Source organism: Dipodomys merriami, unplaced genomic scaffold (genome assembly GCF_024711535.1).
Source record: "Dipodomys merriami isolate MVZ:Mamm:240054 unplaced genomic scaffold, mDipMer1.0.p SCAF_121, whole genome shotgun sequence".
NCBI classification, from domain to species: Eukaryota; Metazoa; Chordata; class Mammalia; order Rodentia; family Heteromyidae; genus Dipodomys; species Dipodomys merriami.
Window position 1 is genome coordinate 372,260 of NW_027202505.1, and position 26,241 is coordinate 398,500.

The 26,241-nt window shown below is 44.4% G+C and overlaps 1 protein-coding gene across 3 annotated transcripts in view; it reads right to left on the reverse strand.

Annotated features, from left to right (window-relative positions):
* The window catches only part of LOC138823617 (aldo-keto reductase family 1 member A1), a 29,679-nt gene that overhangs the window by 2,019 nt on the left and 1,419 nt on the right, over positions 1-26,241 (reverse strand). The window contains exons 1-6 of one of the 3 annotated variants that reach the window (XM_070017023.1): positions 14,933-15,039; positions 8,541-8,624; positions 5,847-5,936; positions 1,418-1,537; positions 1,091-1,242; positions 327-522 (exon numbers count right to left, since the gene is read on the reverse strand). In XM_070017023.1, coding sequence (XP_069873124.1) covers positions 327-522; positions 1,091-1,242; positions 1,418-1,537; positions 5,847-5,930 — 552 coding nt within the window. In that variant the 5' untranslated portion in view covers positions 5,931-5,936; positions 8,541-8,624; positions 14,933-15,039. Of the gene's footprint in view, positions 1-326; positions 523-1,090; positions 1,243-1,417; positions 1,538-5,846; positions 5,937-8,540; positions 8,625-14,932; positions 15,040-26,241 lie in introns of those variants that run through there. The other 2 variants (XM_070017021.1, XM_070017022.1) reach the window with 2 other exon arrangements.

Consider the following 26,241-nt stretch of genomic DNA (forward strand, 5'->3'; position numbering starts at 1 on the left):
AACTTGCAGATATTCTCCTTAAAAAGATTCATCAAGCGGGTGGCTCACACCTGTAATCCTAGCTATTCAGGAGGCTGAGATCTAAGGATCACGGTTCAAAGCCAGCCCAGGCAGGAAAGACTGTGAGACTCCTATCTCCAATAAACCACTAGAAAACTGGAAGTGGCACTGTAACTCAAGTGGTAGAGTGCTCGCCTTGAGCTGAAGAGCTGAGGGACAGCGCCCAGGCCCAGAGTTCAAACCCCATGACTGACAAAAAAAAAAAAAAGAAGATTCATCAATGGTCCTCTTCACCCCCCAAACTACTAATTATTTGCAGTGCTCACCTGTAACACAGCAGGGCGTACAGAAGCCACACTAAGTACATCATCTATCTGCCGACTGCTGAAATTTGACAGGCCCAGTGCTCGCACCAGCCCCTTTGCCACCAGTGCCTCCAGTGCCTTCCAGGTCTCCTTGTAGTGGATGGAGTCATAGCGCATCGTCCCATCATCATTCTTGGGGAAGAGGTTGTCTCCTCGCCTGAGTGAGACACAGTCCCCCAGGTATGAGCACAAATGCCAGGCTTTAGCCCTGCCTGCCCATCTATCCATTCTATGTCCATGTCCAATATCTCCAAATCAGAAGAGGATAAAATGCAAAGAATTAAAAACAGCTATGCTTCTTCATTCTTCCAAATAATAACCTAGGTATTTAGTACACAAGGAAAACCCATTCCCTCTCCTCTTTTTCCTATGTATAGATGATCTCCCTTTTCCTCTGGGAGTCTTCCTTAACTTCTTCCTCCCAGAGTTCTCTACTCTTCTAGTACAGAGCACAATGGTGATGAGAGACTCCTCACATCCTCTGCTGAGGGTCAGCATACTTCCTGAGTTAATAATGGACTAGAAGGCACATTCATACTTCTCTAAAGAGGATACTGCTTGTTTTTCTTTTATGTTGCTAAACACCTAACTAGTCTAGCACAAGGCTAGGATTTCTTATCAAGCCATTCTGCTTGCCATGCAGATGAATGTTCTCATCCTGCTCTGTTGCTATCAACACCACACTCAACGTCCAACTTCCAGATAAAGACCCTGGCAAGGCTCACTCAAAGGCATAAGGCCAGTGAATCAGATACAGGTCCAGATACTCCAGCTGGAGGTCAGCCAGTGTCTTCCGAAGGGCACCCTCCACATCCTCAGGGTGGTGCTTGGTGTTCCACAGCTTAGATGTCACAAACAGCTCCTCCCGAGATACTGGCTGGTACAAGGGAAGAATCATCATGAAAAGAACCTTGAGTACCCAGTGTCACCCATCCTCACCTCTGGGAAAAGAACTAGAAAGATGCTGATGCCAGATATACTCAGTAAGCCCCTGCCCCAGCTTAAGCCTCTGAGTTCTTGTACCCTATCCTCTCTGTATCCCCAATACTTACCTTGCCTGGTCCCACAGTCTCCTTCAGGGCCTCCCCAATCTCACTCTCATTGCCGTAGACAGTAGCACAGTCAATGTGGCGGTAGCCTACACTTAAGGCATACTTAATGGCTGCTTTTACCTGCCAAGTGAGAGAACATATTGTCAGCTCTGTTGGTCTGGCCCACATCCCACATCAAGGGGCACTGTTGGGAATCAGGGCCATTTATGCAATATGGGGGCAAGATGAAAGATGATTCTAGGCTTGAGGTCCAGGTGACAACTGGAAGCACCAAACCTATTATCCTGCACGATCTAACCAGTCTACAAGATTCCTTCCTACTAATATATCTCAACAAGCTCAGCCACAAACTAGTAACAAGTTCCTAGCATCTAGCATAAAGACTTGAGTAAGTGTATGTATATGCATGTCTGTATGTTGCTGGGTATCAAACCGAGGCTTGGCCTGCAAGCTAAATGCTCTACTACTGAGCTACCTTTCTAGCCCAGGTTTTGTTGTTTTGTTTTGTTTTTTCAATCAGAAGATACATGGAAGCCAGGTGCTAGTGGCTCACACCTATAATCCTAGCTACTTAGGAGACTGAAAACTGTGGATCATGGTTTGAAGCCAGCCTAGTCAGGATAGTTGTTGAAACTCTTAAATAAACCACCAAAAAGCCAGAAGTGGAGCTCAAATGGTAAAGTGCTAGCCTTGAGCAAAAAACTCAGGGACAGAGCCCAGACCTTGAGTTCAAGCCCCAGAACTGGCATAAAAAAAAAAAAAAAAAAAAAAAAAGATAGATGAAAAATAGGTGAGATGTGAGGAAAGCATCTTTTCTATCAAAGTAGATTGGTTCCTTTCTGTCAATCTTGTGAAAATTTTCTGAAAAATTCCTGCTTTGGCAAGGCAAAGTGTTGGCCCTTGATTACATTTTAGTTACATGCTTTTTCTGTTAAACTTTATTTATTTATTTATTTATTTATTTATTGCCAGTCATGGGGCCTGAGCTCTGGGCCTGGGCGCTGTCCCTCAGCTCTTCAGTTCAAGGCTAGCACTCTACCACTTGAGCCACAGCACCACTTCCAGCTTTTTCTGCTTATGTGGTGCTGAGGAATTGAACCCAGGACCTCATGCATGCAAGGCAAGCACTCTACCACTGAACCACCTTCCCAGCCTTCTGTTACACTTTAATTAAGACATCCTATTAGAAGATCCTAGAATCTCTGTTGCATCCTGTTATTCAGCCACATCCTTTTGTAGATTGTGAACCTGAGCTCAGCCTGTGAGAGCAGAGGAGCAGGACCTGCTGGGTTAGTGATAAAAAGGGAATGGCCTGCATGCTCTGTGCTTACTTAGCAGATTTCTGGTTGATGGTGTACCCTTCTGCAGAAGTAAAACTTTACCTTGCAGTTGGTGTCCTTATTCCTACACAATTCCCCAACAAACTGAGCCTTGCCTTTCCCTTCCTTTCCCTTCTCCCTTTCCTTCTTCCTTCCCCTTTCCCTTCCCTTCCCTTTCTTGGTTTGTCATGGGGCTTGAACTCACTGAGCACTGTCCCTGAGCTCTTTTGCTTAGGCTAGTGTTCTAAAACTCTGAGCCACAGGGCCACTTCTGGTTTTAAGGTGATTAATTGGAGATAAGTCTCATGGACTTTCCTGCCCAGGTTGGCTTTGAACTGCAATCCTCATAGCTTAGCTAGGTTTACAGATGTGAGCTACCAGCATCTGGCTTCATTTCTTCCTCTCTTCTTCTTCTTCTTCTTTTTTTGTTGGTCTTGGGGCTTGAACTCTGGGCTTGGGCACTGTTCCTCAGTTCTTCAGCTCAAGGTGAGTGCTCTACTGCTTGAGCCACAGCACCACTTCCAGTTTTCTAGTAGTTTATTGGAGATAAGAGTCTCACAGGCTTTCCTGCCCACGCTGGCTTTGAACCTTGATCCTCAGATCTCAGCCTCCTGAGTACTTAGGATTACAGACATGAGCCACTGGTGCCCAGCTCTTTTTTTTTTTTTTTGGTAGATTGTGGGGATTGAACTCAGGGTCTAGACCTTTTTCCTCAAAGCTAGTGTGCTCTACCACTTTGAGCCACAGCTCCACTTCCAGTTTTCTGGTAGTTAATTGGAAATTTTCTGGTGGTTATTTGGAGTCTCACAGACTTTCCTGCTTGGGCTGGCTTCTGTGATCCTTAAGATCTCAGCCTCATGAACTGCTAGGATTACTGGTCTGATTCCCAAACTCCATTCCCAGATTTCCCTTGGCTGGTTCTACACTAGGGATTGGTAAACTATGAATTTTTATTCTCCAACAGCTCTGAAGCTAAGAGCAGATTTCAAATTTATGTGTATACACACACTTTTTTTTGGTCAGTCATGGGCTTTGAACTCTGAGCCTGGGTACTGTCTCTCAGTTCTTTAGCTCAAGGCTAGAGCTCTATTACTTGAGCCACAGGGCAACTTTCCGTTTTCTGGTGGTTAATTGGAGATAAGAGTCTCACAGACTTTCTGCCTGAGCTGGCTTTGAACCGTGATCCTCAGATCTCAGCCTCCTGAGTAGCTAGGCTTACTAGTCATGAGCCACCGGTGGCTGTCAACACTTTTTTTTTTTTTTTTTTTGTGGGTGATGGTATTAGAGTTTGAACTCAAGAGCTTGCTACACTGGCACAATATCACTTAACCATGCCTCTAGTTGTGTTTTCTGTTTTTCCATTGATAGAGTCTAGCTTTCCTCCAGCATACAGGAGCCACAGCCTGCCTGTTATATATAGGCTTCTCAAGGTCACTGGAATGATACATATCACTGCATTAACCTTTCCAAGGAGAGAGTCTAGTGGACTTCTTCCTCTATTAGGCTAGTATTGCAATCCTTGAACCTCAGCCTCCTATGTCCCTTGGGATGACAAGTATATGCCACTGCACCCAGCTATGGGTTGAGAAGGGGTCTTGAAAATTTTTCCTGGATTGGCCTCATGCCACAATCCTCCTATTTTCAGCCCAATTATAATTACAGGCATAAGTTGCCAGGACCTAGGCTTTGGAGTACACTTGGGAAGCTGAGATAGAAAAATCATGAGTTTGATGCCTAGCCTGGGCAATATAAGACCATGTCTCAAAAACAAAAACAAGCAAAAATCTATCATCACTCCCATTTTTTTTTTTTTTTTTTTGTCAGCCGTGGGGCTTGAACTCTGGGCCTGGGCGCTGTCCCTCAGCTCTTTAGCTCAAGGCGAGTGCTCTACCACTTGAGCTACAGCGCCACTTCCGGTTTTTCTGGTGGTTTATTGGAGATAAGAGTCTCACGGTCTCTCCAGCCCGGGCTGGCTTTGAACCGCAATCCTCAGATCTCAGCCTCCTGAGTAGCTAGGATTACAGGCGTGAGCCACCAGCGCCTGGCCATCACTCCCATTTTTGAATCTCATTAAGCAAAATTGAAAAGCTTAACCTAGTTTATTAAAAGGTTACTGGGAGACTGGGAAGGTGGCTCAGTGGTAGAGCGCTTGCCTTGCATGCCCGAGGCCCTGGGCTCGATTCTTCAGCATCACATAAGAAAAAAGAAAAAAGTCGGAAGTGGCGCTGTGGCTCAAGTGGTAGAGCCCTAGCCTTGAGCTGAAGAGCTGAGGGACAGCGCCCAGGCCCAGAGTTCAGGCCCCATGACTGGACCCAATAAATAAATAATAAAAGTTTACTGGGGATTGAAGGCTTACTTCAGCAATAAAGTACCTTACTAGTAATCACAAGGACTTGAATTCAAACCCCAGTATTGTCTCCCAAAAAAGAAAGTTTGCTGATTCTTGGTCTACACAGTTGAGCCAGTAGTTCTTCAAACCTTGACATCTATGATGTCAAAGACTGTACACTCAGGAGAGGTCCCAGTGCTCAAGGAACCCAATGTGGGAGAAGAGCAGGTAAGATTATAGTGTAAGCACCATATTAAGACTTACAGCAGCTGGGAAGATGGCTCAGTGGTAGAGCGCTTGCCTTGCATGCATGAGGCCCTGGGTTCGATTTCTCGGCACCACATAAGCAAAAAAGAAAAAAGCCGGAAGTGGCACTGTGGCTCAAGTGGTAGAGCGCTAGCCTTGAGCTGAAGAGCTGAGGGACAGCACCCAGGCCCAGAGTTCAGGGCCCATGACCGGACCACCAAAAAAAAAAAAAAGACTTACAGCACAGGTTTGGGCAGAGGTTCCATGTGTACCACAGCACTCAAAGCAAATGCAGTTAGCAAAAAATATCTTCCCATCCCCTTGTCCCTCTTGGGTCTCTCAGTCCCTCCTGAGTCAGCTGGAGAAGTCAAGGGCTTATTGTTGTCCCTCCTCTCCTTTCCACACTCCAAGCTCATCCTCATACAAAAAAAGTAGAGTATAGGCTGCTAGGAAAACTGCAGGGCTCCTCTCCCAAATCCCTCTTTTTCCCTGGCAGAGGGTCAAGAAGTTGCCTTCCTCGTTCTTCATCCCTTACCTGGCCAGGCTCACTCTTCCAGGTGCCTAGACCAATCAAGGGCATCTTCTGCCCAGTGTGCAGGAGGACACAGGAAGCTGACATTATCACCTGAAACATACATAGAAAAACGATACTTATTGTTTGGGCCTCACTGATACAATGGTCAAGAACCCAACAGAACATGGCTCAGGAAGCAAGTGGAGGGGCAAATACAGGGAATAAATGTATACTTATTTATGGACCTATGATCCGCAGCAGTAGAGACTAGCTACCCCAAACCAATCGAACCCAGTAGCTCCTAGACAAACACTAACCTCATCACCAGTCTAGCTGTCTTTAAACCAGGCTTAATGTCTATGTTAAAAAGCTCCAGTATCCGAGGCTAAGACTATTGCTCAGTGATAGAGTGCTTACCTAGAATGCACAAGACCCTGGCTTCAATCCCTAGTACCACCCCCTCCCCCCCAATAAAAAAGCAGCCAGCACCGATGGCTCATGCCTGTAATCCTAGCTACTCAGGCTTAGATCTGAGGATCATGGTTCAAAGCTAGCCTGTGCAGGAAAGTCTGTGAGACTCTGATCTCAATAAACCACTAAAAAAACAAGTGGCGCTGTAGCTCAAGCGGTAGAATGCTTGCCTTGAGCTGAAGAGCTGAGGGACAGCGCTCAGGCCCAGAGTTCAAGCCCCACAACCAACCAAAAAAAGCAAAAACAAAAACAACAAACAAAAGCTTCAAGTAGTGTGATCCCAGCACTCAGGAGACAGACACTGGAGAATCATGAGCATAAGGCTAACCTGAGCTGCATATTAAGATTCTTAAAAAACAAAACAAGCCTGGCGCCAGTGGCTCACACCTATAATCCTAGCTACTCAGGAGGCTGAGATCTGAAGATCTCAGTTCAAAGCCATCCCCGGCAGGAAAGACTGTGAGACTCCTATCTCCAATAAACCACTAGAAAACCAGAAGTGGCGCTGTAGCTCAAGCAGTAGAGTACTCGCCTTGAGCTGAAGAGCTGAGGGACAGCATTCCAGGCCCAGAGTTCAAACCCCACAACTGCCAAAAAAAAAAAAACTCTAATATCTAAAGCAAAGGTGGGATGGTCTTCAGAAATACCACCCTTGACTAAGTAAGCTCTCAAATCAGCAAAAAACAGGTAAAGGCCATTATGAGTCAGAAACCAAGGCAATAAAATAGGCATAGCAAAAGGCTATGAAGATGAAATGCTATTTCCAAGAGGTTACTAGTACTACAAAGTGTGAGTCCCTCCCACTCAGTTCGGATCACCCAAGCTGACAGGTAAGCTAAGTGAGCTCCTACAAGGAAATAAGCCACTGATTTTCCCCCCCCAACCCACCCCCGCCTTTACCTTTTCCTTTTCCTTTTTGCTGGTACTAATATTTGTATTTAGGGCTTTATGCTCTTGCTTGGCTTTTCACTCAAGGCTAGCTCTCTACCGCTTGGGCTACCTAGGTCTCCATTTCCAACTTTTTGCTGTTTATTTGGGAGTCTGTCAGGCTGGGAGCCAGTGGCTCATGCCTGTAATCCTAGCTATTCAGAAGGCTGAGATCTAAGGATTGCCATTAGAAGTCAGCCAGGGTAGGAAAGTCCATGAGACTCTTAAATCTCCAATTAATCACAGAAAAAGCCAGAAGTGGTGCTGTGGCTCAAGTGGTAAAACACTAGCCTTGAGCAAAAGGAGCTCAGGTGGGCTGGGAAGGTGGCTCAGTGGTAGAGCTCTTACCTTGCATGCATGAGGCCCTGGGTTCGATTCCTCAACACCACATAAGCAGGAAAAAAAAAGCAGGAAGTAGTGCTGTGGCTCTAGTGGTAGAGCGCTAGCCTTGAGCTGAAGAGCTGAGGGACAGCACCCAGGCCCACAGTTCAGGCCCCACAACCAGACCCCAAAAAAAAAAAAGAGTATAAAAGGGCTGGGAAAGTGGCTTAGTGGTAGTGTGCTTGTCTAGCATACATGAACTCCTGGGTTTGACTTTTCCTCAGCAAAACACAAACAGAAAAAGCCAGAAGTAGAACTGTGGCTCAAGTCATAGAGTGCTAGCTTTGAGCAAAGGAAGCTGAGGGACAATGCCTAGTTCAAGCCCCAGGACTAGCAAAAAAAAAAAAAAAAAAAGAGAATGGTACTCATTACCTGACTAATGAAATGGTAATCCATCTGTATATAACACTTTAATAATAACAATAATGTTCAAAAAAAAAAATCAATGAATCAACAGGAGTCATTCAAGAGAAAAACGAGTCAATGTTCATCCCAAAACACAATGAAATAGAAATAACCTTTTCCCTCCCTCTTATCAGTACCATAAATATCACTCCCCAGGATTGATTTCATTGCTTGGCAGTGCCTTTGTTAAGTATGACCTTTGTTTCCAAGTTTTGAAAAACACATGGTAGAGCTGGTAATTATACAAGCTGAAGGTAAACTAATACACAAATATTGTCTTTCCTAATATTTCTGACTCAGAAAGAATTTTCTATTGTAGTATAACCTGGTTAGTTTTCTGCTAAAACTATAAGTAAGTAAGCTTCAGTCTGGGAAGCAAAGTGTAAACTACAATAGTCTTTGTAACCAAACTGACCAGGAATACAAACTTCCCAAAGATCAAACAAGAGTATCTGGGCTTCATAGGAGGAACCTGGTGGCTAGCTGCCACCAGGGTCTGGCTGCATTCTTAAGCTTAATGTGTAAACAAACCTGTTAGCCTCTCCTAGATATTCCAGCACACATGGGGGCTCTGAAATTACAGCTGAGGTTGGAGTTTCAACAAAAGCCTGGCCTCTGGGGAAAAAAAAGGAAGAAACTTGAATCTTGCTTCCCCTTTCTTTTCTTTTGCAGGTGAAACTGAAAACCAAAAGGGTTGGAGTTTAAGGGGTGGGTATCAAAGAGGTCTGAAGGTCTAACGGAGATCTGTAAAAATCAAGAATTTCCAATGCAGGGATGAAGGGGTTATAGCAGAAAAACTAGAAGTTTTACTCTAGGATAGAAAGCCATCCTGAACCAGTTTTTAAGATGTTCTGATCCTAAGCTAGCAGCCTACACTAAAAGCCTCCAAGATTGGACCTAGTAGTCAGAATGTACAAAGGTGGACCTCTGGCAGCACACAAACACCCGTATTATTCTTTTTTTTTGTCAGTCGTAGGGCTTGAACTCTGGGCTTGGATGCTATCCCTGTGCTCTTCAGTTCAAGGCCAGTGCTCTAGCGCTTGAGCCACAGCTCCACTTCTGGTTTTCAAGCGGTTTATTGTAGATAAAGAGTCTCATGGACTTTTCTGCCTGGGCTGGCTTTGAACTATAATCCTCAGATCTCAGCTTCCTCAGTAGCTAGGAATACAGGCATGAGCCACCGGCACCCGGCACCACCCATATTATTCTGAGGTATAAAAAGAGAAATAGACTGGGTATGGGAGAGGAGGGCGGAAGAGGGGAGTTTCAGGACTCAAGTTTTATGATTTCCCAGCTCAGCACCTCGGTCCCTTCTCTCTGAGGTTCAGTCTTCCATTCTCGGAAGAGGTGTCTCTAGTTTCTGTCTAGATGCAGAGAACTTAAAATCACAGAACAAAAAGGAAGCAATATTTATTTACATGAATGTTTCCTGGCTGCTAAGGCCTTTCCTATAGCTACCACAACAGTGGTGTCCTTTTGGGTTTTGTCTCTAAACTTCCTTACTCTCCTTAGTCAAGTTTGTATTTTCAGTTACTACTATACTCTGATTCTTCCACATCCGTTCTATATGTTCAGCTCCCTCTGGGCCTCTACACCAGCATGTTTATAGATTTTTTTTTTTGTCAGTCATGGGGCTTGAACTCTGGGCCTGAGTGCTGTCCCTCAGCTCCTCAAGGTGAGGGCTCTACCACTTGAGCCACAGTGCCACTTCTGGTTTTCTGGTGATTAATTGGAGATAAGAGTCTTATAGAGCTGGCTGCCAGGGGCTCATGCCTGTAATCCAAGCTACTGAGGAGGCTGAGATCTGAGGATTGTGGTTCAAAGCCAGCCTGGACCGGAAAGCCCAAAAGACTTATCTGCAATAAACCACTTAGCAAACCGGAAGTGGCCCTGTGGCTCAAAAGGTAGAGTGCTGGCCTTGAGCTGAAGAGCTGAGGGACAGTGTCTTATGATTTTCCTGCCAGTGCTGGCTTTTAAGCACGATCCTCAGATTTCAGCCTCCTGAAGCCAGGATTACAGGCGTGAGCCACCAGCACCCAGCTATCAATAGGATCTTTAAAATCATCTAAGGGGGGCTGGGAAGGTAGCTCAGTGGTAGAGTACTTGCCTTGCATTCCTGAGGCCCTAGGTTCGATTCCTCAGCACCACATAAGCAAAAAGAAAAAAGCCGAAAGTGGCGCTGTGGCTCAAGTGGTAGAGCGCTAGCCTTGAGCTGAAGAGCTGAGGGACAGCGCCCAGGCCCAGAGTTCAGGCCCCACAACCGGACGCCAAAAAAAAAACAACCAAAAAACAAATAAAATCATCTAAGGGGTCTGGTGATATAGCTCAGTGGTAGAATACCTACCTAGCATTCAGAAAGCCTTGGCCTTGATATTTAGCATCATCCACAAAAAAGCTACCACTGGCAGAAACTGAGTAAAGAGTATAAAGGAATTCACCGTAATTTTTTTTTTTTTTCGGTTGCTCTTGGGGCTTGAACTCTGAGCCTGGGCACTGTCCCTGAGCTCTTCAGCTCAAGGCAAGAGCTCTATCACTTGAGCCACAGTGCCACTTCCAGTTTTCTGGTGGTTTATTGGAGATAAGAGTCTCACAGACTTTCCTGCCTGGGCTGGCCTCTCTCCTGTTTGGGCTGGCTTTGAACCGTGATCCTCAGATCTCAGCCTCCTAAGTAGCTAGGATTACAGTCGTGAGCTACTGGCACCCATCTCACCGTAATATTTCTTTTTTTTTTTTTTGTTGGTCGAGGGGCTTGAACTCTGGGCCTGGGCGCTGTCCCTCAGCTCTTCAGTTCAAGGAGAGCGCTCTACCACTTGAGCTACAGCGCCACTTCCGGTTTTCTGGAGATAGGAGTCTCATGGTCTCTCCAGCCCGGGCTGGCTTTGAGCCACGATCCTCAGATCTCAGCCTCCTGAGTAGCTAGGATTACAGGCGTGAGCTACCAGCCCCCAGCTTCACTGTAATATTTCTAAAAGCCATTTATAAATCTAGATTATCTTACAAGTCTATTTAAAAGATTTTTTTAAAAAGTCAAGAATGTGGCACATAGCTATAATCCCAATACTTGGAAAAAAAAGGTAGGAGGATCATAAATTTGAGGTCAACCTGGGCTATACTGCACTATATAACCGAACTATATCTTGAAAGAAAGGGAGGGAGAGGAGAGAGGGGGAGAGGGAGAGAGACAAGAGGAGGGGAGAGAAAGAGAGAGAAAGAGAGAAAGAGAGCTGGGTGCTGGTGTCTCATGCCTATGATCCTAGCTACTCAGGAGGCTGAGATCTGAGGATCATGGTTCAAAGCCAGCCTAGGCTGGGCAGGAAAGTCCATGAGACTCTTATCTCCAATAACCATCAGAAAACTGAAAGTGGTGCTATGGCTCAAAGTGATAGAGTACTAGCCTTGGGCAAAAGAGCTAAGGGACAGCATCCAGGCCCTGAGTTCAAGCCCTACAGAAAAGAGAGAGAGAGAGAGAGAGAGAGAGAGAGAGAGAGAGAGAGAGAGAGAGAGAGAGAGAGAGAGAGAGAGGAAGGAAGGAAGGAAAGAAAGAAGGGAGGGAAGGAGAAGGGAGGGAGGGAGGGAGAAAGGGGAAGAGGGAGGAAGGAAGGGAAGGAAAGAAAGAAAAGCAAGGTACAGTGGTCCCAACTATTGGAGAGATGAAGGAAGGAAGGAAGGAAGGAAGGAAGGAAGGAAGGAAGAAAGGAAGGAAGGAAGGAAGGAAGAAAGGAAGGAAGGGAGGGAAGGAGGGAGGGAGGGAGAGGGAAGGAAGGGAAAGGAAAGAAAAAAAGGAAAGGAGAGGAGGCTGGGAGGCAGGCAGGGAAAAAAGGAGAAAGAAAAGTAAAAAAAGCCAGGAGTCAATCGCTCATGCCTATAATCCTAGCTACTCAGAAGGCTGAGATCTGAGGATATCAGTTCAAAGCCAGCCTGGGCAGAAAAGTCTGTGGGACTCATCTCCAATAAACCACCAGAAAACCAGAAGTGGCACTGTGGCTCAAGTGATAGAGTGCTCGCCTTGAGCTAAAGAGTTGAGGGACAGTGCCCAGACCCAGAGTTCAAGACCTATGACCAACCAAAAAAGAAAAAAAAGTAAAAAAAAAAAAAAAAAAAAGAAAAAAGAAAAAAAGAAAGAGCTGGGAGCTGGTGGCTCATGCCTGTAATCCTAGCTATCTAGGACACTGAGATCTGAGGATCTTGGTTCAAAGCCAGCACAGTCAACAAAATCCATGACACAAAAACCTCTACAAATACAAATTTTCTCAATCTTTCTCCAGTTCCTACACCTCACAGCCACTGCCTTAGCCCAATCATCTACATCTCTTATCTAAATCAGGTACCTCTCTGCTTGCAGTGTGCCCCTTGTCCAAAATCTGTTCACTAAATCCAACCATGTGACTCCCAAGTTCAACTCCTCAGCAATTCTTACCCTACGCTTAGGATAAAGTCCAGATTCCATCAAAACCTGGCTCCTTCCCTCCACACTTCTCTACTTTCTCATTTTTAGTCCGCAGAACAAGCACTACTGGACTCCAGTGACCTTTGGACATTCTTTCTCTAAACCTCACCCTGTCTAACTGCTACTCATCCTTTAACAGAAGGAACTAGAATTATTTTTGTATATCATTGCATTTTTATGCATGTACTGATAACTTGGGCACATTGATTTACATTTCTGTTTAGAAGTTTCCTGCTCAAAAAACTTCCTGAAGGGCTGGGAAAAGTGGCTCAGTGGTAGAGCGCTTGCCTTGCATGCATGAGGCCCTGGGTTCGATTCCTCAGCACCACATATGCAAAAAGAAAAAAAAGCCGGAAGTGGTGCTGTGGCTCAAGTGGTAGAGCAATAGCCTTGAGCTGAAGAGCTGAGGGACAGTGCCCAGGTCCAGAGTTCAGGCCCCATGACCGGACCCAAAAAAAAAAAAAAAAACTTCCTGAAAATTCCCCCCCTCAAATCAGTCATCTGCTTGAACCATTCATACAAGAACATGTGTGCATACTGCACAAGTTCCTAATGAAAGACATCTTGATATTGGAGGAAGTTTGGTCAGCTGGAGAGGCATTTAAAGGAAGTCGCTGTCTCTACCAACTTCTGCCTTTGCTTCAAAGGGCAAAGATGATTCTTGCAAAGAATCATCTCCAGAGTATATCAAAGCATTTCTTTATCCCTTTTTTCCCCTTTTGGTTCTGAGGAACAGACCAATAGTTGAAACAGAACTCAATACTTGAAACCTTGCATTTTCCTGTCTTTGACAAAAAATTCCACAAAATCAAGTAGGATCATAATGGGATTGTAAAAGTAACGGTCCTCAAAAGCAAGGTACAGTGGCCCCAGCTATTAGAGAGACTGAATAGAGAAAATCATAGTTCAAATCCAGCTCCCAAGAAGTTAACAAGATCCAATCTTTTTTTTTTTTTTTTTTTGTCGGTCGTGGGGCTTGAACTCTGGGCCTGGGCGTTGTCCCTTAGCTCTTCAGCTCAAGGCGAGCGCTCTACCACTTGAGCTACAGCGCCACTTCCGGTTTTCTGGTGGTTTTATTGGAGATAGGAGTCTCACGGTCTCTCCTGCCCGGGCTGGCTTTGAACCGTGATCCTCAGATCTCAGCCTCCTGAGTAGCTAGGATTACAGGCGTGAGCCACCAGCGCCCGGCAACAAGATCCAATCTTAAAAATAAAAATAAAGGGCTGGGAAGGTGGCTCAGTGGTAGAGCGCTTGCCTTGCATGCCTGAGGCCCTGGGTTCGATTCCTCAGCACCACATAAGCAAAAAGGAAAAAACTGGAAGTGGCGCTGTGGCTCAAGTGGTAGAGCTCTAGCCTTGAGCTGAAGAGCTGAGGGACAGCGCCCAGGCCCAAGAGTTCAGGCCCCACGACCGGACCCAAAAACAAAAACAAAAAAATAAAATAAAATAAAAACAAAAGGACTGGGGATGTGGTTCAAGCATAGCCTAGCATTCATTAGACCCTAGCTTCAAATTCCAGTACTGAGGGAAAGAAGAAAAAAAAAGTAACAGACCTGATCATCAAGCCTGATCTAGGGAGACCTTGCAGCTGTTAGTATAGAAAATCTAAACAAAATTTATAGCAGCCCCATCCTGTAAAGGTTTAAATCAGAAAAAAAAAAAAAAAAAACGGAAGTGGCCTATGGCTCAAGTGGTAGAGGCTAGCCTTAAGCTGAAGAGCTCAGGTACAGCGCCCAGGCCTAGTTCAAGCCCCACAACCCACCAAAAAAAAAAAAAAAAAAAAGGTTCAAATCAGAGTCAGACTCTCATTTTAACAGAGCTTCAGAACAATAAGAATAACTTGTCCTGACTTCCCAAGGCAATAACTTTTAAAGTAAGTAAATTCCCCATCACTTCTGAGACTCAACCCTGGACTTCCAAAGGAAAGCAGGCAGGCAGACACACACACACACACACACACAGAACAATCTAGATGAGTAAACGACAAAGAAAAGTGGCAACTCAAATTTACAAAGCATCTAATACGTGCTGGGCGCTCCCACAGGTTTATCTCAATTCCTGCTCTTAGTACAGCAGAGATAACAGGTTCACAGATAATAAGTTATTCAGGGCTGGGAAGGTGGCTCAGTGGTAGAGTGCTTGCCTTGCACACCTGAGGTCCTGAGTGGGATTCCTCAGCACCACACAAGCAGAAAAAGCCAGAAGTGGCGCTGTGACTCAAATGGTAGTCTTGAGCTGAAGAGCTGAGGGACAGTGCTCAGGCCCAGAGTTCAGGCCCACGACCAGCAAAAAAAAAAAAAAAAAAAGAAGTTATTCAAAATCACAGAGAATAGGAGGAAGAGCTTAAACCCGACACCAAGTCTCACGGTGCCCAGTGACCGCACACTCTTCTCCATCCCAGTGGTAGACCCGCCGTATTGCAGGGTCCAGACTACCTGCTCTAGAAAAACCAAGGGCCTGCAGCAGAAAGAACTCACCTTGGCGCTTGCACAGTGTGCACTGGTCCGTGTGGCCTAAAATGAGCTGGGAGATAGTGAGTCGAAGGCCCTCGGCTTAAGTCTGGCGGTGAAGAGGAAGCTCCACCCGGAAGGAGGGGCAGAGCCAGGCTCGGGATCAGGCGCAGGGTGGACGTACTGAATGGGCCCGCCCTTTCTCCTCCCCCTCCCCGCCCCCTGCCCGCGCCTTTCCTGGGTGGAGCCCCGCTGCACTTTTCCTCTTCTCCTTGGAGATGCTTGGGAGTCGCCAGCGCGAGAACCTCGGACTCTTGCTCCACCCAGAGCGTTTGGAGAGCTAGGACTTGCAGCTGGCGTTGCAGCCGCCTGGGGCCACGTGGACCGCCCTGGGCAGCGGCAACCCGCGCCTACCGCTGCCCACAGTGCATCATGCACCAGGCCCCGGAAGTTAGGCCCAGCTCCTGCCACAAGGAGAGTCTGGTTAACCCTCTATTGGGGATTACTTGGATTCCCAGAGGTCAACTTCGGTTGACCCGGTTAGTTCAGACAAATTGAGGTTTAGCGAATACCTACAGCACAAAGGCTGACCAGAATAGAGAAGACCTCACCGCTCTTGACCCTTTAAAGTTTCAAATCTCTAAATATGTATGTGCAAGGCAGAACACTAAGGATTAAGTAAATACAATTCTACTGAATCATCACAATTCTAAATAAAGGAATTGATTCAGCCATTCTTTTTTTTTTTGGGGGGGTCCGGTCATGGGGCCTGAACTCTGGGCCTAGGCACTGTCCCTCAGCTCTTCAGCTCAAGGTACCACTTAAGCCACCTTCCCAGCCCCTCAGCCATTCATTCTTGACAAGATCCTCTGGCATGGGAAGGTGGCTCAGTGGTAGAGCACTTGCCTTGCATGCCTGAGGTCCTGGGTTCGATTCCTCAGCACCACATAAGCAAAAAGAAAAAAGCCAGAAGTGGCGCTGTGGCTCAAGTGGTAAAGCGCTAGCCTTGAGCTGAAGAGCTGAGGGACAGCGCCCAGGCCCAGAGTTCAGGCCCCACGACTGGACAAAAAAAAAAAAAAAGATCCTCTGATAAGCCTGGCAAGGTGGCTCATGCCTATAGTTCTAGCTAGAGATCTGAGGATAACTGTTCAAAAACCAGCCTGAGCAGGAAAGTCTATGAGACACTTACCTCCAATTAACCACCAGAAAAGCCAAAGTGGCTCAAAGTGGTAGAGTACTAGATTTGAGTGAAAAAAACTCAGGGACTGGATGGTACCCAGGCCCTGAGTTCAAGCCCCATGACTGACCCCTGCTATCCAACCCACCCCCAAAAAATGAGATCTAATATTGGCCAGATTGGCCTTGAATTTCTGCCCTCAAGCAATTCTCCAGACCTGTAGTGCTGTGCTGCTTATTTTTATTTTGTATAATTTTTGCATATTGTACTAATCTTAAATGAGTACAACTCTATGGTTTGGTTTCATGTTTTTACACTGTAACCACAACCCAAACAAAGCTACAGCACTTACTAGCACCCCAGAAGTCTTTTTTTTTTTTTTTTTGAGTCTGGTCGTGGGGCCTGAACTCTGGGCCTGGGCGCTGTCCCTCAACTCTTCAGCTCAAGGCTAGTGCTCTACCACTTGAGCCACAGTACCACTTCTGACTTTTTTATTTTTTCTTATGTGGTGCTGAGGAATCGAACCCAGGGCTTCAGGCATGCAAGGCAAGCGCTCTACCACTGAGCCACCTTCCCAGCCCCCCAGAAGTCTTTGGATTCAGCAAAATTAAAGCTGTGTATAGCCTGGTACAGGTGGCTCATGCCTGTAATCCTAGCTACTCTGGAGGCTGAGATCTGAGGATCACAGTTCAAAGCCAGCCTGGGCAGGAAAGTCCATGAGGCTTTTATCTCCAATAAACCACTAGAAAACCAGAAGTGGCACTATGGCTCAAGTGGTAGAGCGCTCAAGAGCACAGGGACAGCGCCCAAACCCAGAGTTCACGCCCCACAACAACAACAAGAAGCTGTGTATAATTTGCAAAAGTCATGCACCTGTATTTCTTAATTTTTTTTTTCCAGTCGTGGACCTTCTGAACTCTGGGCCTAGGCACTGTCCCTCAGCTCTTCAGCTCAAGGAGAGCGTTCTACCGCTTGAGCCACAGCGCTACTTCCGGCTTTTTCTGTTTATGTGGTGCTGAGGAATCGAACCCAGGACCTCAGGCTTACAAGGCAAGCACTCTACCACTGAGCCACCTTCCCAGATCCCTGTATTTCTTAATTTTATTGTTAAGTTTAGCTGTACAAAGAGGTCAGAATTCCATAGTCAGGTTGTAGTACAATGCATGTTGATCAATGTCACCCCTCCATGTTCTCCCCTAATTTCCCTTCTCGTATCCCTACCCTCAATTCTGTAGCTCAATATTTTACATAATGTACAGTGAATATAATGATTGCATTTGTTCATCCTTCCTCCCTCCATATGCCCCCTTTTGCCCTTCCCCTCAAAACATACTTGTACTTCTTGTTTTTGTTTTTTGCGGGGGGAGGGGGTAAAAGGGAGAGAGGTTGGTGCCTGTCCTGGGGCTTGAACTCAGGGCCTGGGGAGCTGTCCCTGAGCTATTTTTCTCAAGGAGAGTACTCTACCACTTGAGCAACAGCTCCACTTTTAGCTTTTTTTCTCTCTCTCTCTCTCCAAATATTTCTTTATTGAATTTAAGTAACTACATCTGTTTCATAATACTGTGGCACAGTTATACTGAGCTAAGACCACAAACACATTTTAAACTTCCCAGTGGTGGGGCTAGGAAGATGGTAGAGTGCTTGCCTTGCATGCATGAGGCCCTGTGTTCGATTCCTTAGCACCACATAAGCAGAAAAAGCTAGAAGTGGGGCTGAGGCTCAAGTGGTAGAGCGCTAGCCTTGAGCTGAAGAGCTGAGGGACAGTGCCCAGGCCCAGAGTTCAGGCCCCACGACCGACAAAAAAATAAAATAAAATAAATAAAAAATAAACTTCCCAGTGGTAACCATCATCATCTTAATCTACAAAGTTTATGAACTCTACAAACTTCAACAATAAGACTATATCTTCCAAATTGGTGTTATGTACTTTTCTTTCCTTTTGCTTAGTATCAGCTGTTTCCTCTATCTCTCTCATTCCCTCCCTCCCATCACCACTCCTGAATTGCTTAGTTCACTTTCATCAATGTCCAGTGCAGTTGATGGACCCCTCTGCTATAATTTTTCACATTTTCCACTGATTGTGTGTCATCCTCCCAGCACCCCTCAGACGTGCATGTGTATATACCATACATGAAGTAGAGAAAATGCTAAGACAAATTAAGATGTCCTTTGTTTCCTTGTCTTTGGGGTTCTTTGCAGTCTGTATGTTATTTAATGCACATATGTAGAGGTGCTTGAGTATTACAATTTGGTGTTATTTTTCCAAGACTGACTTCTTTTGGTTTTACTGTGTATGGGTATCTTGTGTCCTGTTTACTTTGTCATATCTTGTTGCATTTTGAATCTAACATGTGCATATCAAGGAGGTTATATGGTGTATGTCTCTCATCATGCCTTATCTTGCTCAACATTTGTTCTCGTTCCATCCATTTCCCTGTGAATGCCATTATTTTGTCCTTAATGACTGTGAAGAATTTAATTGTATATAGGTACCTCAATTTTTATATCCTTTATCTTTAGTGGGGCATCTGGGTTGTTTAACATCTAGCTTTTTTGGTGGCTAACTGGAGATAAGCATCTCACAGATTTTCCTAGCTATGCTGGCTTTGAACCATGTGTCCTCAGATCTCAGCCTCCTCCGTAACTAAGATTACAGGTGTGAGCCACTGGCACCTGACTTCCTGGTATTCATTTTGATAAACTGTTCATTAGTTGTTTGGAGGAGTTATATCTTTGAACTCCTCCCCTAAGTATACCATTTTTTAGTCAGTTTGTCACACAGCTATTCAATTAAAGATTTGTTTTTTTTTTTGGGGGGGGGTTGGTCGTGGGGCCTGAACTCTGGGCCTGGGTGCTGTTCCTCAGCATTTCAGCTCAAGGCTAGCACTCTACCACTTGAGCCACAGTACCACTTTGGGCTTTTTCTGCTTATGTGGTGCTGAGGATTCGAACCCAGGGCCTCATGCATGTGAGGCAAGCACTCTACCACTGAGCCACCTTCCCAGCCTCTAAATTACAGATTTTTTAGATGTGAAATAGTTTCTGCTAGTTTGGACTGACAGGTATCTTTCCTTGATAAGAGTATGCAAGGGCTGGGATGGTGGCTCAGTGGTAGAGAGATTGCCTTGCATGCCTGAGGCCCTGGGTTCGATTCCCCAGCACCACATAAGCATAAAGAAAAAAGCCGGAAGTGGTGCTGTGGCTCAAGTGGTAGCGCGCTAGCCTTGAGCTGAAGAGCTGAGGGACAGCACCCAGGCCCAGAGTTCAGGCCCCATGACCGGACCAAAAAAAAAAGAAAAAGTTATTCAAACATACTAAAAATCAAAGAAATGTAAATCACTTTTACCATCAGATTACTGTCATACTGGGCTAGAGGTTCAGTTCAGTAGTAGATTGCTTGCATAGTATGCACAAGACCTTGGTTTTAACCCTCATACTGCAAAAAAGATTTTTTTAAAAATCAAGTATAAGAGCCGAGCACTGGTGGCTCAGGCCTGTAATCCTAGCTACTCAGGAGGCTGAGATCTGAGGAATGTGGTTCAAAGCCAGCCGGAGCAGGAAAGACTGTGAGACTCCTATCTCCAATAAACCACCAGAAAACCGGAAGTGGCGTTGTAGCTCAAGTGGTAGAGCGCTCGCCTTGAGCTAAAGAGCTGAGGGACAGTGCCCAGGCCCCAGAGTTCAAGCCCCATGACTGACCAAAAAAAAAAAAAAAAAAAGCCGGGCGCTGGTGGCTCACGCCTGTAATCCTAGCTACTCAGGAGGCTGAGATCTGAGGATCGCAGTTCAAAGCCAGCCCGGGCAGGAGAGACCGTGAGACTCCTATCTCAAATAAACCACCAGAAAACCGGAAGTGGCGCTGTAGCTCAAGTGGTAGAGCGCTCGCCTTGAGCTGAAGAGCTGAGGGACAGCGCCCATGCCCAGAGTTCAAGCCCCACGACCGACAAAAAAAAAAAAAAAAAAAAAAAAATCAAGTATAAGGGACAAAATGAAATAATGAGTGTTTTCAAATAATAGCATAATCTCAGCCAGGCATTAGTGGCTCTCACCTACAATTCTACCTACTCAGGAAGCTGAGATCTGAGGATTGAGGTTCAAAGCCAACCCAGGCAGGAAAGTCCATGAGACTGTTATCTCCAATAAACCACTGGAAAACCAGAAGTGGTATTGTAGTTCAAGTGGTAGAACGCTAGCCTTGAGCTGAAGAGATGCAGGACAGTGCTAAGGCCCAGAGTTAAGCCCCATGACCAAAAAAAAAAAAAAAGCTAGGCCATGCAGGAAAGTCCACAAGACTCATATCTCCAATTAATCCCCAGAAAACTGGAAGTAGAGCTATGGCTCACAGTGGTAGAGTGCTAGCCTGGAGCAAAATTGTTTAGGGAGCTGGGCGCTGGTGGCTCACTCCTATAATCCTAGCTACTCAGGAGGCTGAGATTGAGGATCACTGTTCAAAGCCAGCCCGGGCAGGAAAGTCTCTAAGACTCTTATCTCCAAAAAATCACTAGACAACCAGAAGCGGTGCTGTGGCTCAAGTGGTACTGCGCTCTCGCCTTGAGCTGAAAAGCTGAGGGACAGCGCCCACGCCCAGAGTTCAAGCCCCATGACGGACAAAAAAAAATTGTTTAGGGACAGTGTCCAGACCCTTAGTGTAAGCCCCATAACCAACATAAATAAATGAAATATATAATTGATAAAAGTGTAACTGCTAAAATTAAAAAAAATTTGTTTTTGGTTGGTTGTGGGGCTTGAACTCTGGGCTTGGGCGCTATCCCTCAGCTCTTCAGCTCAAGGTGAGCACTCTACCACTTGAGCCAGAGCGCCACTTCTGGTTTTCAAGTGGTTTACTGGAGATCAGAGTCTCACAGACTTTCCTGCTGGGGCTGGCTTTGAACCATAATCCTCAGATCTCAGCCTCCTGAGTAGCTAGGATTACAGTAAAATTAAAAATTTACACTCACTTTTCTTCTGACATAATAATTTTATTTTATTTTTTTGTCAGTCTTGGGACTTGAACTCTGGGCCTGGATGCTGTCCCTCAGCTCTACAGCTCAAGGCCAGCACTTTACCACTTGAGCCACAGAACCATTTCTGGTTTTCTGGTGGTTTATTGGAGATAAATAGTCTCATGGACTTTCTTGCTCGAGCTGGCTTTGATCGGTGATCCTCAGATATCAGCCTCCTGAGTAGCTAGGATTACAGGCTTGACTCACCTGGGCTTGGCTCTGACATAATAATTTTAAGGAATTTAATCTAAGGAAATAATAGGTAAATGACACAGATGTTTAATCTTTAGAAGAGAGGAAAATTACCAAAGTATTCATAAAAGGATAATTAGCAAAATACATGATTGTGCATCCATATCATAAAATCCATAGTCAAAACAAAGATAGATATGTATTATAATGTCCATGATAATGTTGTTAAATGAGGAGAAATATATAAAACTGTGGTTTACCAAAAAGTGTTTGGTATCAGCTGTGTTCAGTTTATTCAGTTCCAAGGATCAAAGTCCTAGGGCTCTAAAGGCCAGAAACTGGTTTCTGTTCCTGGATAGTGGTTATGCAAGACAAAGGAGTTGTTGATCATGAGCCTGTGGGTGTGGGGATTTTTTTTTCTTCAGTTCTGTCTCAATCAGGGCAGGCTTAGGAGCTAGATCTCTACATTAGAGCCTGCATTTTGGTTAAAACCCCAGGTATATTATTAGTGCTCCTCCTAATAGGATAAAAAGGAGACTTCTCTAAGAGTGCTGGGTTTTAAGAGCCTTCTTTCCTTTTTCTAGGGACTCCATCAGATAAACTTTGCCTATAAAGGTGTTGTCTGTGTGGTTGTTTTTTTTTTTTAAGTTAAAGTGCAACTATAGTTAAATTGTTTGGTCTGGCTGTGTTCTTGTCCAGTTGGAAGAAAGATATTTGAGACCATTCCTGAAGTACAAAAAAATAATTTGAGACTCCTAAAAATCAAACAGCTGGTGCTTGATAAACATTCACTTCACATAGCCTAAGTTTCCAGTAAGAGCTTATTAAGTCAAATAGCTTCTCCATTAGATAAAATCACTGGGGATCAGAGCAAGGACAGACCAAAATTTTATTCCTTAAATGACCGATTAGTATCTAATGAGAACTCTGGAACTCTTGCTAGCCCTACCTGGAAACCTTCTTGCGATTGAAGCAAAAAATTCAGTTTACAACTCTTGATTATTAAAAAGATACTCCAGGGGCTGGAAAGGTGGCTCAGTGGTTGAGTGCTTGCCTTGTATACATGAGGCCCTGGGTTCGATTCCTCAGGACCACATAAGCAGAAAAAGCCAGAAGTGGCGCTGTGGCTCAAGTGGTATAGTGCTATCCTTGAGCTGAAGAGCTGAGGGACAGTGCCCAGGCCCAGAGTTCAGGCCCCACAACTGGCAAAAAAAAAAAAAAAAAAAAAAAAGATTTTCCAGTGCAAATCCCCAGGGCCTACAGAGGCAGCTTAGTGGTAGAGAGTGTACTTAGTATGCAGGATGAAGGGAGATTGCTGTAGTTGTGATTAAATAAGTGGTGGGACATTTGTCTAGCAAGCTCAAAGTTGAGTTCAAACTCCAGTAATACCAAAAGCAAAAACAAAAATTAAAAATTTGCCAGGCACCAATGACTTATGCCTGTTATCCTAACTACTCAGGAGGCTGAGATCTCAGGATCACAGTTCAAGCCACGACCACCACCACCAACAACAACAAAAAGACACTTGTTGGCAGTTTTAATTAATTAATTAATTTTTTTATCAGTGGTGGGGCTTGAACCCTGGGCCTGGGCACTGTCAGCTTAAGGCTAGCACTCTACCACTTGAGCTACAGCACCACTTCTAGTTTTCCGGTAGTTAATTGGCGATAAAGAGTCTCACAGATTTTCCTGGCTGGCTGGCTTTGAACAGCAATCTCAGCTTCTTGAGTAGATATGATTACAATCATGAGCCATCAGTGGCGCCTGGTTGAAAGTTTGGTTTTCAAGATTTATTTTGTATATAATTACATTAAGCAATTTAGTTTTAATGGTTTATAGGTTTAATTTTAATTTTTTTAAAGTTTATGACTGTGTGCTATTAGATTAGCAGGGTTCCTAATATTAAAATAATCACTGTCTTAGGACTTCTACCTAAAGCTCATTTATTGACTTACCCTACTTGTTATACCTTGTTAGACGTGAAGAAGAGTGAAGAGACTTGAGCTGTTAATGAGTCAGGTAACTGTCTCCAATTGCAAATTAGGGCCAGAGGCAAGTACTGCTTTAAGTCAAGGCCAAATAATGTCAAAGGAAACTATGAGGTAATGTTTGATGCTACCTTGCACTGAGAAAAAAGTGGAGGGAGAACTGAGTCACTATCCTAGGGTGTAAATAAAATAGATATGTAAAGGCAAAAGGAATGCCTTGGTAGCAGTCAGGATTATATTCATGGAGGCTATTGTTTTGTATATAGCAATTTTCAATAGCTCGTCAGCAAGAGTTGTAATCATTAACAAGGTAAACATTTTCAGGAAACAGAATTCTGGGCAACTTTTAAAAATATTAGCTCGAATTAGAAATAAATCATATTAAATTAATGAACCAAACAAATTAAGCCAGTCTTGGGAATCTTCAAGAATGCTTTTCTAGCCGAAGCCATGTGCTTGCTAATGGCTTAGATTTGAGGATTGTGGCTCAAAGCCAGACCAGTCAGAAAAGTTCATGAGACTTGTATCTCCAGTTAACCACCAGAAAACTGGAAGTAGAATTACAGCTCAAAGTCATAAAGCACCTTTAGCAAAAGAGCTCAGAGACAGCACCCAGACCCTCACTTAAAGCCCCATGACAGACAAAACAAAAAAATGTTTTTCCAAGATAAACAAAGTTGGTGATGTATGGCTATAATCCCAGCACTTACTAGCCTGAAGCAGGAGAATCCTAAATTCCAGGGCCAGCCTAAGATATATAGTGAGACCCTGTCTCAAAAACAAAAACCTGATATTTCTATTCAAAACTTAATTTCTTTCTTTTTTTTTTGGGTCCGGTCATGGGGCCTGAACTCTGGGCCTGGGTGCTATCCCTCAGCTCTTTAGCTCAAGGCTAGCACTCTACCACTTGAGCCACACCACTTCCAGCTTTTTTCTTTTTTCTTATGTGGTGCTGAGGAATTGAACCTTGGGCCTCATGCATGCAAGGCAAGCACTCTACCACTGAGCCACCTTCCCAGCCCCAAAACTTAATTTCTTTCTATATATCTCTACTCAGTCTTACTACTTGTGACCTTTTCTTTTCTTTTTTCTTTTTTTCTTTTTGGATGTGGGTAATGGGGCTTGAGCTCTGGGCTGGGGCACTGTCCCTGCGCTCTTCAGCTCAAGGCTAGTGCTCTACCATTGAACCACAGTACCACTTCCTGATTTCTGGTGGTTTACTAAAGAGTCTCAAAGACTTTTCTGCCAGGGCTGGCTTTGAATTGCATTCCTCAAATCTCAGCCTCCTGAGTAGTTAGGATTACAAGCATGAACCATGGTACCCATTCTTTTTTGAATTCAAGCCCCAGTATTAATACACAAACACACACACACACACACACACACAACACACCACAAAGTGGACTGTGAATTCACTTGGCTTGGTCAGACTATGCTGAGGCACAACTCCAAGAAGCACAAATCACAGAGAATTCACTGTATTATATTTGCATATATACAACTGATGGTTCTGCTACCTAGGATGAAATCAGCTTCAAATAACCATTAAGTATGGTCTTAGACAATTTAATTCTTTGGGCATTAAGTGGCTTATCTAAGTAATCATTAAGTAATCATTGTTTTATTTTTATTTTTGGATGCCAGGGATCAAACCCACATGCTAGGCAGCACTCTACCACTGAGCCTCCATTTACCATTATATTTAACCACAAATCTGCTTCTTTACAGTATTTCCTGTCACTGGAAATCAAGGAATCATAAATATACTTTCTTCTCAACCTAAAGCTAATTAATCCTAAAGCCTGTAGAAGTATTCCTGTATTTCTTTCCTTCTCTCTCAGTTTCCAGTGTCACATTACATCCCCTCAATTGGTCTCTCTAATCAATGTTCATCTATCACACAATTGCCAAAGTTACCTTCCTAAAATACAGTTCAAGTAATTTCTAGCATACATCCTAAATTTACTACCACAATGATAAACACAAAGGATCCTTTAATACTCCTATAAACAAATGTGAACACAATGGGATTTGTATAAAAATAGTTCAGTCCTTCCTCCCTAGTGATTCTGAAATCTTCACTGTCCTCAAGGGAAATTCCACAATCACTTTTTAGAGTAATTTCTTCTTCTTCCTTTCCTTTTTCCCTGACTGGGGATCAAATTAAGAGCCTAATTTGAGACATGAGCTACACCCCCAACCTCTACTTTCGTTTTTTCCTTTTTCCTTTCAACTTATTTCTATGGGGTAGATTATTAATTCTCACCCCCCACCCCTGCTTGTGGGACTTGAATTTTGGGTCTGGGTACTGTCCCTGAGCTCTTTAGCTCAAGGCAAAAACTCTACCACTTGAGCCACAGCTCCACTCCTGGTTTTCTGGTGGTTAATTGGAGATGAGAGACTCATGGACTTTCCTGTCCTGGCTGGCTTTGAACAGTGATCCTCAGATCTCAACATAATGAGTAGCTAGGATTATAGGCATGAGCCATGGTCTCACCAGCTAATTCTTGGTTCTTAAATGAAACAAACATAAATATCTAGCCAGTACTTTGGCACATGGTAGATATAAGTAGATGGTAATTTTTTTTCTGATTTATGTAGGAATGTTCAGGCTATCCATAACAATATTCATCTTCATTAATATTATTAATATATATGTTATATATATAATTATATATATTATTGCTACTACTACTACCACGGCTATTATAATGCTGGGGATTGAACCCAGTGTCTTACTCAGACAAGGCAAACACTCTACCACCAAACTATATCACAGTCTCAAAGTTCAGAGTATGGTAATGGATAGTTATAGGCTTTGGGTTGTAACTCAGTAGTACAGTACCAACATGTGCAACAGCTAGGGTTTATTCTCCAGAACTCAAAAAAAAAAAAAAAATTAAAAGCTCTGAACTTATAAGACTATCCCTGCTTCCACAAGAGAGAAATGACAAATAATTGTATGACCTCAGACGG